The following is a 14546-nucleotide window of genomic DNA, read 5'->3' on the forward strand; positions in this document are numbered from 1 at the left end:
CTTAATATATATATAATATATATATACATGACACACATATCATGGATACATAGCCATTATATTATAAATTATGAATGTTAATATTTTTTTTTTTTATTAAATTTAATCTTTTAAAATTGTTCAAAGATTGATAAACCTTATTTTTAAACAACCAAAGCCCCTAAATTATATTTATTAATGTTATTTTTTCCAAATAATATATCTAATCATATTTTGAGATAAAATGATTGAATTATTAATATATTACTTTACATATTATATGTATCATTATAATATCATAACATCATTAATAATATTATTTTTATTCGTGGGCGCGTTTTATCGTGTTTAATAGGAAATTGGTTTGATCATTCACGGTTTGCGTCATAATAACGTTATCAGTATAAATTAAATAATATTATATTATTTATATTGTATTTTAGTAATCCTACACTAGGTGAATTTATAAAATTCTGTTCAATTTCTACACTTTTAATCAGTTTAAAATATTAAGTTAAGTTCAATTTTTAAGTTGGGTAGGTACTTTTTAAAGTTGTTGTAGGCGGGGTACCTGCACTGTATAATAACTAAGATTCATGTCATAAGAACATAACATATTGAGTAAAGTATATCGTAATGGCATACTAATAAGGCAATTCAGCACTGTCTTTATAGATTAACATCACAGGGAAAAAGTGCGGAGAAGGAGCATGTACATTTCTATGGGGTGACAATCTGAAGAGGAGTTCATCTAATGCGACATGTGCACGGGAATGGAAAACCAATTGTTACTGGTTAAATGTTTTTAGATTTTTGTTTATTTTACGAAGGGAGTGTCAATCACCGAGTAAGAGCATTAGTCTTGAGTTTTTGACCATACTATTAAACAGTATTTTTAATTTATATTCTTTATATTATACATCGACTCTTTTTCTACCCATCGAAAACAGCCCAAATCGAACGTGGGTTCTCAAATATTTTTAAAAAATTATATAAGTAAAAAAGTGTAAAACTGTAGTGTACAAAATTAAATCAATATAATATTTTTGCCACAAATCTGATCAATAGTAGAATTTGGTTAGAAAAATATGTACGTGTATTTAGCCATATAAGTTGGTAGTTCTTTATAAAATAATAAGTTATACAATATTATAGTCGTTTATTATATATTCTGCCCATGGTGTTTTTTGTTGAAAATTGCAATAGTTTTCATAATAAATCCTTCAACACGACCTACACAGTTTTGTGAAGGTACGTTTATCTGTAAAAACTTATACTTAACTACTCACATTTTACGGCTCTACGGCACTATCTATTTTATAGATGTATTAAAACATCTAATTACGACACATTATAACAAAATATAAACGATATGTATATATTATACGATTTTATGATTGTGATCTTGCCCAATTATAATTATTGGACGTGTTTATAGGACTTTATCTTTCAGAGTTATATACTATTATAATTATTTATTAAACAATATTGACAATTGAGCAACTTTAATCAATTATAAATAAATAAAACTAGAATAAAATATAATAGATCTGTTAAAATAAAGTGACAGTCTTCCTTTATAGTTTTTTAACGCACTAATCAAGTTCTCTGATGGAAACACATTACAACGTCGTAGCCATATATATATATATATATATATATACACGATTATGAGAACACACTATAATGAATGACACCTGTTGGGTCTGGACGCAGTATATCACGTAAAACAAGCATTTTTAAAAAAAGATTTTAATTTTTACGAGTTACGAGATACACGGGACACACAAGATATTATTTCCATGCGATTCTGTGAGGTCTATATATAGTACACACAAAATACTGTTCGTTAATATTTTAAAATATCGTAGTTCTATATATATATATATATATATATATATGTATGTATTATGTATGTGCGGAAGAATTACAATATCGTAAAAGTTTTTTCTCTCTTTATTCTATGTGCTACGTTTCCTGCAGCACACTATTATGATTGTTATGTTATAGGTACCTACCGTCTCTGAGATGTATGTTATTACAGGGCAGCTCACAAGTGTATAACGCGTATTGTGAATTATTTTTACCACATTGATGGACGTGGTGCGTATAAAATAAAATCGTCTACACAGGTCTATATATGAGCTAGTATTATACCATACTGTCCATACGTGTATGTATATATATAGCTTCATTATTATCTGAACATAGTAATAAATTAGGAACGACCATAGGGCCGCGTTATAGATCGCTTATACATGTGGTATAATATGCACTTGTGCACCGAATTCGTAACGAAGTAGAAATAGATTTTTTTTGGGTGAGATTTTTAGTTTCTTGTTAAGTCCAGAACCGACACAATTCACGAGTACTGCTATTATATGCCGTCAACGGTTATTACCAAAACTGACGCAGTACACGGCCGTAACGTCACGTCGCAACAACTATATATTAATATATAAGTAGGTTACCTATAATCTATATAATAATTTATAATATTTATAATATAATACATAGTACGTTTATATAGCACGTTCGTATGATTTAAGAAGATTGTGGCGATGATCACTGCCGCCGTCGTAGGATTTACCATCGGCTTATTATTGAAGACTACGGTCGTAGCTCAACAGAATGTCTCATTTTTGAACGGACTTCCAGAAAACTTCACGTCGGACGGCGCCATCGACGTACAGTACACGTCGTGCAAAGTCATCACCGACCGTATTGTGGCAACCGCCGAGGGAAAGTTTTCGCGGTTTTGTCACGGCATTTGCAACATAAGTATAATATATCAAACATAAATCTCTATAATTTTTATCCATAATAAACATAGGTAGTCGATATCGCATCGTCCAAAGGACGATATTATTTATTATTATAATTTATATGATAATTATTATTCATCATAATTATAATATCATATATTATTTTCTATTATATTTAAAATGTAGTTACTTTCCGTGGGAAAGTCAAGACTTAAGATCAATATTATTTTATCTTATCCGATAAATAACATTGACTATAACACTGATGCAGGGTTAAAACGTAGCGAAAAAAAACTTAATAGGTATCATTATATTATAGTTGTATCAGCCAAGCACGTATAATTAAAATAGTAATTACTGTAGTAATCTAACTGTCGAGCTATGTTTGACGATAATGAATAAAAAAGTACCGATATTATTATTCGTGCGTCGAGGCCAATCTGTATTTTATACAAAAAAAATAATAAAACAAGATTTTCTCAACTAGTCGAAAGTGTCTTTAAACATTCTCTTTCGGCATTCAACAACAAACATATAATATGTCATTAATTTTTTTTTTTAAATAGTAAGTTTCGTGCACTACCTTATATAATATTATACTTTAACACGAAGGATGCAGATTATGTGAAAAATGTTTATTTTATTAATATATTAATAATCATTTGTTTTTAATGATATAAAACACAATATTACATTTTTTAACAATCTATATAATAAAGTAACTTAATAGTTGGATTATACCTAATATACTTTATGTTCATTTTTATTTGTTGTCATCCTTTGCATAGATTTATTTAATATACTAAAAAACGTGTACGTTTTAGATTATAATAACATTAGTAACTATCGAGTAAAGTTTAATATCGATGTATTATTATTGCAATTTTAATTTCAGACGAGACGAACGCGAGACTGCACCGCATCGAATCGTTATTAACAGCAGATGCGGAAAACATAAAACAACGATTATTTCATATGGAACGCATTTTGTTGAGTGGACAAATCATAAGGTACCTACATTAAAAGTATTAAAAATCGATATAAATAAGATACAATCAAACTCGTATTTCTCATATTTATCATAACCCACTATACAATATCAGTGTTTGTTATCGTAGTTTGCACATTTGTAAAGCGCTTTTTTATGATATGTGCGTTGTTACTTTAACGTCATATTATACTTCTATACCATATAATATTACGGAAAATACCTAAAACACCAGAAAAATTGAAATTTTATTTTTTATGTTTTAGGTATAATATGTAATAAATTTATAAATTAAAAAATATATTCATTAGTTATACACTAATACGCATACGCATGATGACAGACAGGACACAGGAGTACAGCTATAACACTATATTTTTATATCAACATTTCAGTAATTTAAGTCAAGTTACTATAGCAGAGTATTCGATAAAAATTACACGTTGCAGTTAATTCGATATGAAAAACATTATCATTATTTTGATGTCAATCAATTCTAATATCTAATAACTCTGATAATCCATATTGATATTTGATGGCTCTCCTATCACCAAATTATACACCCTGGATCCACTCCTGAATGCATATACGCGTTTATAATATCGATCCGCGGCACGTCGATAATATTAATATTCCATACGACATGATATTTCCAGCAAAACCAGTGCCGGTGCCGCGGTGGACACCGACAGACTTCGGGAGATCGGTACGTACAACGGTACAGTGTCTACCGTCGAGGACGGCTCCGTAGCCGGTAGTGGCCGTCCACGGGGCCTGACCACCGCGTTCGTGTACTATTGGCGCGTGGACGCGTTCTGGCGGCTGTCGTTCGGCGCGGACGGCCTGGCCCGCAGCCCGCCGTTTTACGTGTCACCCCGCAGCTACCGGATTTCGCTGTCCGTCCATTCGGACTTGACAGCCCGCACCGTCCGCGTGGCCGCCGAGCCGGTCGCCGGTGAGTACGACGCGCAGCTCAGGTGGCCGTTCGCGCACCGGCTCCGGCTCAGCGTGCTCGATCAGACGGACGTCGGCCCGGAGGACATCGTGTCCCGGATCTGGGACGACGTCCGGTGCACCGCCGCCGAGCCGCCGACGCCGCCGCCACATCAGAACCCGTCGCAGAACCGCGGCCATAGACAGCCCGTCGCCGCCGAAGCCGTCTGCGCCTCCATGGAGTTCCGACACGACGTGCTGACGTACAGGCGATACGCGGCCGGCGACTCGATCGTCGTCAAGCTCACGGTGTTCATGCAACAGTAATCGCGTCGTGGACGTCCAATCCGCGAGATTTATGTTTTGTTTTTCATTGCTGAATTTTTCCGTTATTATTATTTTCGATTCACGCGACAGTTCGACCCGACCGAGAATTTTTCCGGAAATTGGTAGATTATAAATTTAAACCCTACGTAGTTATATAATAATGTTACCCTGTTTATAAAGCGCATTGACTTAATTCTAAAGATTAAACCGAGGGTTAGCTAAATATCGTACATTTTTTGTTTAAAGTTAGCCCATAAAGAAAATAATGTGTATAATACCTGCATGTTTTATGTTGTGGTTATTTTTTAACGACTTTTCAAAATATGCTGTGGTCGGGAATGTGTTAATTCATACATAAAACTAAATCTTGAATTTTTTAATCTATAACTCAATCTATGATGTGTATACAATATTTTGGTAAATATACCATTATAAAATGTATTTTTATATTTAGTTTTTATTAGGTATAAGGGCAAAATTAATATTGATAATTGATTTGCGGAAAGTGGTAATTTTTCTTTTCGACACCAGATGTTTATTGTGTCACACATTGAACTCTAGCATGACACACACAGATAGATTGCTACTGTACGTACCTACCGATAGTATATAGAAGTAAATACGCAGTAGCAATGGAGAATGTAGACGAGGAAACGTTCTTTTATTTTCCATCGAGTGTAAACCTAACCTAAAGGTTAGCAAGCATTATTGTAATGAACACGACCACGTTCTGTAATAAATATAATTTACATGCTGTTATTTATTTAATTGGGTATAATACAATGCTTGCCATTTAAATAGGTACGTGCTGTCCATGCTGACATTCACTTTGCACAGTGCGTTATTTCGTGTAATATGTTTAAAGTATGAGTACCTGCTCTATTATACAGCAGTATGCATATATCATTTTATTAATGTAGGATCTAGTAATATATTGTTATATATAATATTTTAATATAAATACGTATAATACTATAATAAATACACGGACTTAATATATTGATACTTTTTGAGCTAATTGAAGAAATAACAAATTTTTGATTTTTCAAAAATTATATTCGATGCATGTCAACAGAAAATTAAATAATCGGCCAATAATTTGAAAATGCAATACATAGGTTCTCAAAAGTTCTTTATGTGCGTATGAAATTAAAGTAAGTTGAGCGTAAATCTCCAATAAAATTCTTATGAGCATTTAAAGTTAACATTTAACAAAACCACAAAAATTTGTAAATTAATTTGTAGTTGAAGTATATTAAATATTCAATTTTTATAGCTAATTAAGGCTTGATAATATTTCTAAACAAGTTTTCTTATAAATACTTTACATATAAGCCTAAAAATCCTACAAATATAAAATTACGGGTAATTTATAGACATTTGATATTCCATTTTTGACGAAATTGGATATTTAAACAAAGTACCTATAGTTATTTTATTACAATATTCAAAAATATTTTTGGGGACTTAATACTTTAGGTATGTACATCATTGTATTTTATTTTATTCATTGAACAATTACATTTAAAAAATATTATTTAGATTAATTTTAAGCTATTGCCTATTTATACCATCAATGCCTACTGTATTTTATAAAACAATTACGATAATTATAGCAATAAATATAATATGCTATGTAATATATGTATAGGTTGACGGACATTTTCTACTCAGAATCATTTATCGTATGCAATGATTTATTACAGTATCCTACTAAATGACAAAGTACACTATTGATACCTACTTTACAGTCAAGCGATCAACTTTTTTGTGTACTTAATATTGTATTGAGAAAAAAAATAAAAAAAATTGTACTGACGAGATTTCTGTTTGTAGGTAAAAAGCTTGAAAATGTAATAAAAGGTATCTCGTAAGTATGTTTTACAAATTATTATGTAATTTGATGTTTAAACAAATGAAGAATCATATTTTTTCCTAAATCAATTTTAGTTATTTAAAATATATTAATTGTAGAGATTTGAGACTTATAATTTATAATTTATTATTATTTATTATTCGCTAACTGTGTTATTACAAGGCAACTTGCAAAGTAAGTAGTCCATTTAGTTTTTAAATATTGTTGTTTATAATATATATGAGTATATACTAATAATATTTCTGAAATATTTATACAAGCTTTAAGCTATTTACAGTTAGGTCTTTTATGAACTTTTATATTCACACCATTCTACAATAAATTGTCATGACAGCATTAATTCATTAGTTTCCGTAATAATGTTGATAAAAATTAGGTTAAGCTTCAAAATTAAAAAAGTACTAATAATAATATATATGTATTATATAGATAATTTAAACTATCTCGAAGCGAGTCGAGGGGAGTAGTATTTGTATAATAGATACCTAATTATTTTTATTACTTTTTATTTATTTTACAAATTATAATATTATTTTATAGATTACTAAAAAAGTTTCCATTATAATTTATACACATCTTATGATATAGTTTAAGAATTAATATAATTACAAAAATATAAATTTAAATATGTCAATATTCACCAGCAAATTATGCCGTCAATTTATCTTCGGCGAAATGTTATATCGTACATTAATTATTGTCGTAATTATTTATATTTTTATCAATAATTGATATAAAACTAGCTTAATTTGTTTTTTCTTCAAAAAATCATTTAATTTTGTTTTCAGTTTGTTAAAAATATAATAAAAAAAAGAAAATATCAATAACTCAGTTCTGTTTTACAATATTGTATTCGCCATACTATACGAATATATAACAAATAAAATTTTAAAGTAGGTTGGTTTATGTATTATATGTTATTATTTTATTAATGGATAATCTTTTTATATTTGTCTTTTTTATTTAATGACCTACATCATTACATATTATAGGTATAGGTTTATTTTATTTTAATGTTTTCCTATTTTAATTATCTAAACGTATAAGTTATAACAAGGATATATATAATTGTTAAGTAGTTGTCCAACTCCAACACTATCAAACTATAGATTATAGGAAAACTTTTTAGATTGTAAACATTACATTTGTAAATATTATAATTAGGTTATTTTAAAAATAATATTTCTCTCGACTTTTTACTCAAATTATCTACTTAATACTGAGATATCTAAATGTTTTTTGACATTAATTAAATAAAAATCATAATAATATATCCGACATATTTAAATTACTGATAACATACAACGAATATTTTATTGAATGATTATTACTTGTTTTAAATTGAAATTTCTTAACTTTCAATTCTCAAGCAATTACAATAATGTTTATATTTCATGAAAATCTCCTTATACGTATCAAGCGAGGAAGCTATGATTATGTAAAATGTATAATTCCTTCCAGTATCTCTAATTCTAGTCGTTGTATAAATATATTGGATATTTGGATGCACTAATGAGGTTAGTAAATTTGGTTTTGATTTCTAGTAATAATACTGCTTAATTAAATGAATATATATATATGCAAGTATTACATTATATATTCTTACTATACATATCAATAAATAAGTTAGACTCGAAAAAAATTGCATGGCGTGCTTACGTGTGAAAACATTTTAATCCAATTCGGTGTACGAATATATCTATGTACTGAATAATATATAATACGTGTTAAACACGATAATAAGACATTTATGTTTATTCTTAAGTGGTATATATTTTGTTACCGGAAATGTTGAAAATTTAGGAAATGACGACAATTCCTAGTAAATGTTGACAATTCCTAAAAGCGGAAGGCAATGTTATCACCGCCTAGGAATTGTCATCATTTCCGTAGTTTATTAGGCAATGTTATCATTAGGGCCCGAAATTTGATGATCTAAAAATATATATATAAAAAAATGCATAAAATGACATTTATTAATTTATTTTTTTTATAAAATGATATTAAAAATGTATATTTTACTGTAAAAATTAATAAATATTGTTTCGATACAAATGTGTGTTGGAACTACAGTACGTCTGAATATTCCAGATGTAGATCGTGCTCGTGGATCACCAAGAAATGTATTAGCGGTTGTAACAGAAGTAAGGACGATTTATACAAGCTATGTAAGAAGTACACTAGTATTCTTATTAACGTTTTAATCATCTTCGTATTCAAACTCATGCGTTATAAAAATGTATTATTATTTTTTTTAAATTGTAGGCACTGAAAGTGAATTTCTAAAACATATGTACACAAGATCAGAAATAAATCCTTGCAAAGCAAATTTATTGGATCTAAGAACTGTTTTAAAATCGGCAGGTCAAACAGAAAAACCATTATCACTTCGGGAGGCAGCTACTGTAAATAGTATTTCAGGGGCACAAGGATATACCCGATGTCAATGTAAGACAAAATGCAAGACGAACAGGTGTGCTTGCAGATCGGCATCTAGAATTTGTAATTCTAAATGTCATGGAAGTTTGCCATGTGAAAATAAAAATGAGTAACTATACGTACGTTGCAAATCATAAAAAAATTTTAAAAAGCTTAAATTACGTAAATTAAAATGTTAAAAAAATTCTTGTTTATTTATTGATTATTTATTAAGGTGATAGTAGATTAATTAATAATTATGTTTGATAAAAGTAATATTTAAATAAGTCAGATTAAATTTAAAAAATCTGGCATCTTTGCCTACTATCGTTAGGAAATGATAACATATACTAGGCGATGATATCATTTCCTTCCGATTTTAGGAATTGTCAACATTTCTGGTAACATATTCATTACAAGTTTACAGCATATTATTATTTATCATAATTTATAATTTATATATACATTAACATTATGAGTTGTTTGTGTACAATAATGAAATTTCTGATATTATTATTGAAACTGAATAGGGATATTTTGATTATCATGGCTAAGTAAAATGTACCTATATTATCATATACTTCAGTGACCACGATGGAAAATACTGATACATATCATAGAAATAATGGAATCTTTAAAAAAAAAAATAGATGAACACTCAATAATAGCATTGTGGATGTACCTATTGTTCAATCTTAAACGAATTCAACGAATCATACTTATACGGTAAGCATTCATAATATTATTTATTGTTTTGAAACTGATCTCTTAAGAATATTTTCGAATCATAAAAAACCACGTATACGATTTATTCTATGTAGCAACATAAGTAGTTTAATACACTAGAACATCTTTGACTACCATTTGATCGCTTTATCGTATAAAAAATAAAATGTGTAATAAATGAATAATTTATAGATTTATAAAAAACAATTTTTTTTAGACTGTTTTTGTAAATAATAACGTTTATTGATGAATAAAATTTACAATAAAAATACTAATTTTTGATTATTAAATAAACCGCCCTGTATCTAATAGTACAACTAAATAATAATAATAAAGGACACAATGACGTTAATATAACGTCAAATATATTTACTCGGTCACATTTACTCTGGTATATTAATGCATAATATTGAATATTGAACTTTGAAAATACCTAATCCATTTTATTCTGTAATTTTTAGTAGATTGGCATATTACCAAATTTACGAATAAAATATTAAAATATTATGGTATTATCCAAAACCTATAACTTTGGCTTTTTTTGGTTGATATTATAATATTTTAATAATAAATCATTTTAAAATATTCATAATCATTGCTTCAAAAGTTCAAAATTAAAATATCTTAAAAACCATGATATATTGGATAATATTCTTATCTTTAAATTTATTCGTTGTAGGTCAATTTACTTTAATATTAATAAAAATTGATTCTTCTGTATAATTGTTGCTATATGTTATTGCGTTATAGTAAATGGGTACAAATTATGCACGTCTACCAATAAGTCTTGTATATCTTATAAACCTCTATAAAATAGATACTCTTATAAAATGTTAGGTCTTTCAATACATATTTCTAGAAGCACGTCTTACCCAAGTGTATATACATACTTGACAGTACAACTCGTTGTTTAGCGCACATTAAGTTCACATTCTCGAGTATAATTTAATTTTAGCGATCGTAACTATTATCGTCAACATCAAAAACAAATGCTAGTACAAATTTCTTTTTACAAAATAATTATTGTTTGTTTGTCGAGTTTTATTTGGTCGCTGCGCACTGTTTATTTTAGCTGCAGCGAGGTCGTTGGCATACCTACTATAATATATTGGCGGCATTCTGTTATTATCATAATATTTGTCCAATGTGCATATATACAGACACCACTTGACTACGTCCTATGAACGTCGTTCAACAAGTAGGCGCCTATATGTATATAATAATATAACGCCACATCGGTTTGTGGTTTTCGCCATTTGGAATCCACGAGTTAGGTAATAAACTCGTCACAACATTATGATATTGTTATATGGCTATAGTGTGTGTACAATTCGAATTTTGATCGGATCCACGCGGAATCGCGTATGACTGCGACTGTGTGATGATCTATTACAATATTGTGTAACGATATTTTTAACAATACGACGTCACGACGACGATGGCCGCAGCACGCATGGTGGGAACAACACGACAATAATGACGTACTATTATTATTATTATCATCGCAACCCAAAATGGCGGGACATTCGCGGTATATATCTCGCGCCGCAGGGCCGGCGACACTGCGCGCCGCAGCTTCGCGCGGGAAAATCGATTATTTTCTCCGTCCTACCCGGGGCGGGCGCGATAAACGGTCCGGCGGCGGCGCTCTCGCACGGCGGCGGCGACGTCGATGGTGGCGGTGACCGGCACACCACGGCCGACGGACACACGACGAATATTATATGATGATATCGTCGCAATAATATTATGCGGAAAAGCGTTGCGCCGCCGAAGAAAACGAGAAAAACGATAAGGACGTCGGCTTTGAGATCGCGCCGGATGTGAGTATACATTGGTACGTATGATATTGTAATATAGTAAAGCTTAGAGCGGGTTTAAACGTATCATAATAGCGTATTTTAAAATTATGTGATGCACAGCTATTATGGGTACCTATTGTGTAGCAGGACGGGACGACAATCGATCGCGCGAGCTTGTGAAACTGCTTCCGAAACGCACTCAGATAATAATAATATTAAACATATTTAGTGTCATGGCGTAAGCGACTGCGGATCGTTCGAATTCCGCAAATCCGTCCGAGTCGTATGATGCCCCGCGAATCTGGTATTATCAACAATACGCAATAATAATATTATGATATGACGGCGATCGAGTGTACAAAAATAATAATATATCATTACAGGCAAATGTCATACACGTAACAAGTCTAATCAAATAATATTCTATTTAATCATTCACCGAACATTGTTGATTGCACATTCGCACTGTATAATTACAAGGGGCGCAGGTAATGCAATTTCCCGTTTTTTTTTTTATTATTCCGGCCGTCGGATTTAATCTAATTGTCGGAATAATGTTATATTATTGTTTTTCGTGTCCGATTTAGTGACTACGGTCGAAAATATAACACATTTACTCGTTAATGTTTTCCCTACCTATATACGCACTATATCTATGACGTGTTACGATTTTTTTTACTAAAGGTATTATAATAGATATCGTTACATTATATCACTTAGGGTAAACAATATTAAAGTTATTGTTTCCGTGTTTCGGAAAATCTGAGATTGCCAATTTATAAAGTACCTAACTATCAGTTTTCGATTAGTTGTTATGTACTTATATAGTTATATTAAAGTTTAAAATGTTCGAAACACACTCGGTACCTGTCTATTTTACACATAAATTTTTAGTTACAATAATATCTTATATCTGACATAGATTGATCATCGCATTGAAAGTACAAAACTGTTTTCGATTATTGTTATTATTATTTATTGGGTGAAAGGGGGGGGGGGGGAGCTCATTTGCATTTTGAACTTAAGGAGTCGCACCTCTACTTCGTGAATAACAGTGTGTATAATAATTTTTGTTGCTGTCAAATTGTAAACATATTTATTTTATAAACCAAACTTTATGTTTTGTTCCATTAATTTCTATAAACGACTATTTTTTATATATACGGTTGTCAAATATTTTCTTGCACTTCAATAATTGGTTACACTTATTTATTGTCTATAGAGTTATACGTACGTATAAGAGTGCTTTTATATTTTCCTTTCTTCTGTTTCACGTTTGATCGATTGTTATCGGGATAATCGTAAATGTATATCGATAATGCGCATAAATAATTTCGTGTAGCGTCACCCAGACAAAAAAGTCAAAAAGTTCATTATACTTCTCGTAGGTAACGCAATTTTGGAATTATTTAGAATCGACGATGTTAAACGAATACGTAGTATAATATGCATGGTGGCACGGTACGAATGGTTTAAATAATGATGATCAGCTTATATGTATTCATTCTTGCTCTAGTACAATAATCTGTATTATAATATGTAAATATAATACCATGCGTTGTGAAATCTATCGGTTCGTATAATATAGAATATTCGAAATACCGCGATCTCACAATATCTTACGCGGAGTTACGGCAAAACACATCATTTATTTTTTTTATATGTATACAATAGTTGCGATAACGGATTATATTATGATAATAATAATAATAATATGTAGACTGTAGAGGCATATTCGGACGCGTACATAAACCGCACGCCTAATCGTAAAATAATCATTTTTGTCTTAAATATCGCTATCGTTGTAGCCGCAATCGTCTACAGCCTTAACTTACTTCAGATTAAATATTATTCTAATACACGTGATAACGTGGACCATTTATGTAAACGAATTTTTATAACGTTTAACAGTAAAAAGCAATATAATGTTTTACAACACAGAACGTCTATTCCTCGGACAAACGTTTTCTTTCATATTATATTATTATTGTATAACACTTTAAAATATTTTTATATAAAAACAGATAACCACGATAGTATATGAAGAATTCATTGTAGACAAACGCCAGTATAATAATATAAATTTATGTCATTATTTTAGTAATTATGTGCATTAGTAAGCGATGTGTTGAAATTTAGTAAAACAAACACCACGCAAATAGCTTGACGAATATAATCCATATTCCATGTTGTGAATAATTTCAATAATACAGCACATAGCGTTTTTGCAATATTTTGTTTCATCCACATACGTAATTTTTTTAATTATTATAATTAACATTTTTTTTTATTAAATGTTTAATTAAAATAAAAAGACAATACTTATAACAAACACGAATATTCATTCGACCTCAACATATTTTATTAAACTAAAATGTTAATGTACATGGTCATATTACAAAACATACAATAGCACATATTAATATATCGCAGTTTAATTAGATTTTGTTTATTTCAGTAACACGTATCGAATAAACAAGAAATATGAAGCGACAGAATGTGCGCACACTGTCTCTAGTAGTTTGCACGTTTACATATTTGCTAGTGGGAGCTGCTGTGTTCGATGCATTGGAATCGGAAACTGAGAGAAAAAGATGGAATCACCTTTTAGGTAAAAATTAGTTGTTTATGTACGTGTATACATTTATTGAACGCTAAAACATAATATTGAGTTTTTTCTTTTAATATATTTATATTATGGAAAATTACAATAAATACAATATTTTCTACAG

The 14546-nt window shown here is 30.0% G+C and overlaps 2 protein-coding genes across 5 annotated transcripts in view; both read left to right on the forward strand.

The window, feature by feature from the left end:
- The first annotated feature begins 2221 nt into the window (after positions 1–2221).
- Positions 2222–5433, forward strand: LOC132924675 (uncharacterized). 3 transcript variants are annotated; one of them, XM_060989106.1, is made up of 4 exons: positions 2222–2441; positions 2497–2760; positions 3640–3754; positions 4389–5433. In XM_060989106.1, the coding sequence occupies exons 2-4, from the start codon at positions 2541–2543 to the stop codon at positions 4990–4992; spliced, it is 939 nt and encodes a 312-aa protein (XP_060845089.1). In that variant the 5' UTR covers positions 2222–2441; positions 2497–2540; the 3' UTR covers positions 4993–5433. The 3 variants fall into 3 exon arrangements, with proteins under 3 accessions (XP_060845089.1, XP_060845090.1, XP_060845088.1); XM_060989107.1 differs by having other exon boundaries at positions 2529–2760; XM_060989105.1 differs by having other exon boundaries at positions 2225–2441; positions 2510–2760.
- A 6199-nt stretch (positions 5434–11632) lies between these two features.
- Positions 11633–14546, forward strand: part of LOC132926534 (two pore potassium channel protein sup-9-like) — an 87664-nt gene continuing 84750 nt past the window's right edge. Inside the window, exons 1-2 of one of the 2 annotated variants that reach the window (XM_060990892.1) lie at positions 11633–11849; positions 14273–14425. In XM_060990892.1, the coding sequence (XP_060846875.1) occupies positions 14299–14425 (127 nt within the window). In that variant the 5' untranslated portion in view covers positions 11633–11849; positions 14273–14298. The remainder of the gene's footprint in view (positions 11850–14272; positions 14426–14546) is intronic. The other variant, XM_060990893.1, reaches the window with a different exon arrangement.

This window comes from Rhopalosiphum padi, chromosome 3 (genome assembly GCF_020882245.1).
Source record: "Rhopalosiphum padi isolate XX-2018 chromosome 3, ASM2088224v1, whole genome shotgun sequence".
Classification (NCBI taxonomy): Eukaryota; Metazoa; Arthropoda; class Insecta; order Hemiptera; family Aphididae; genus Rhopalosiphum; species Rhopalosiphum padi.

Excerpts from the sequence above, each read along its gene's own strand:
- LOC132924675 (XM_060989106.1), top strand. The coding sequence starts at position 2,541 with ATGATCACTGCCGCCGTCGTAGGATTTACCATCGGCTTATTATTGAAG. Across the intron at positions 2,761-3,639 it reads TCACGGCATTTGCAACATAA|ACGAGACGAACGCGAGACTG; the intron begins GTATAATATATC and ends TTTTAATTTCAG. Across the intron at positions 3,755-4,388 it reads TTGAGTGGACAAATCATAAG|CAAAACCAGTGCCGGTGCCG; the intron begins GTACCTACATTA and ends TGATATTTCCAG.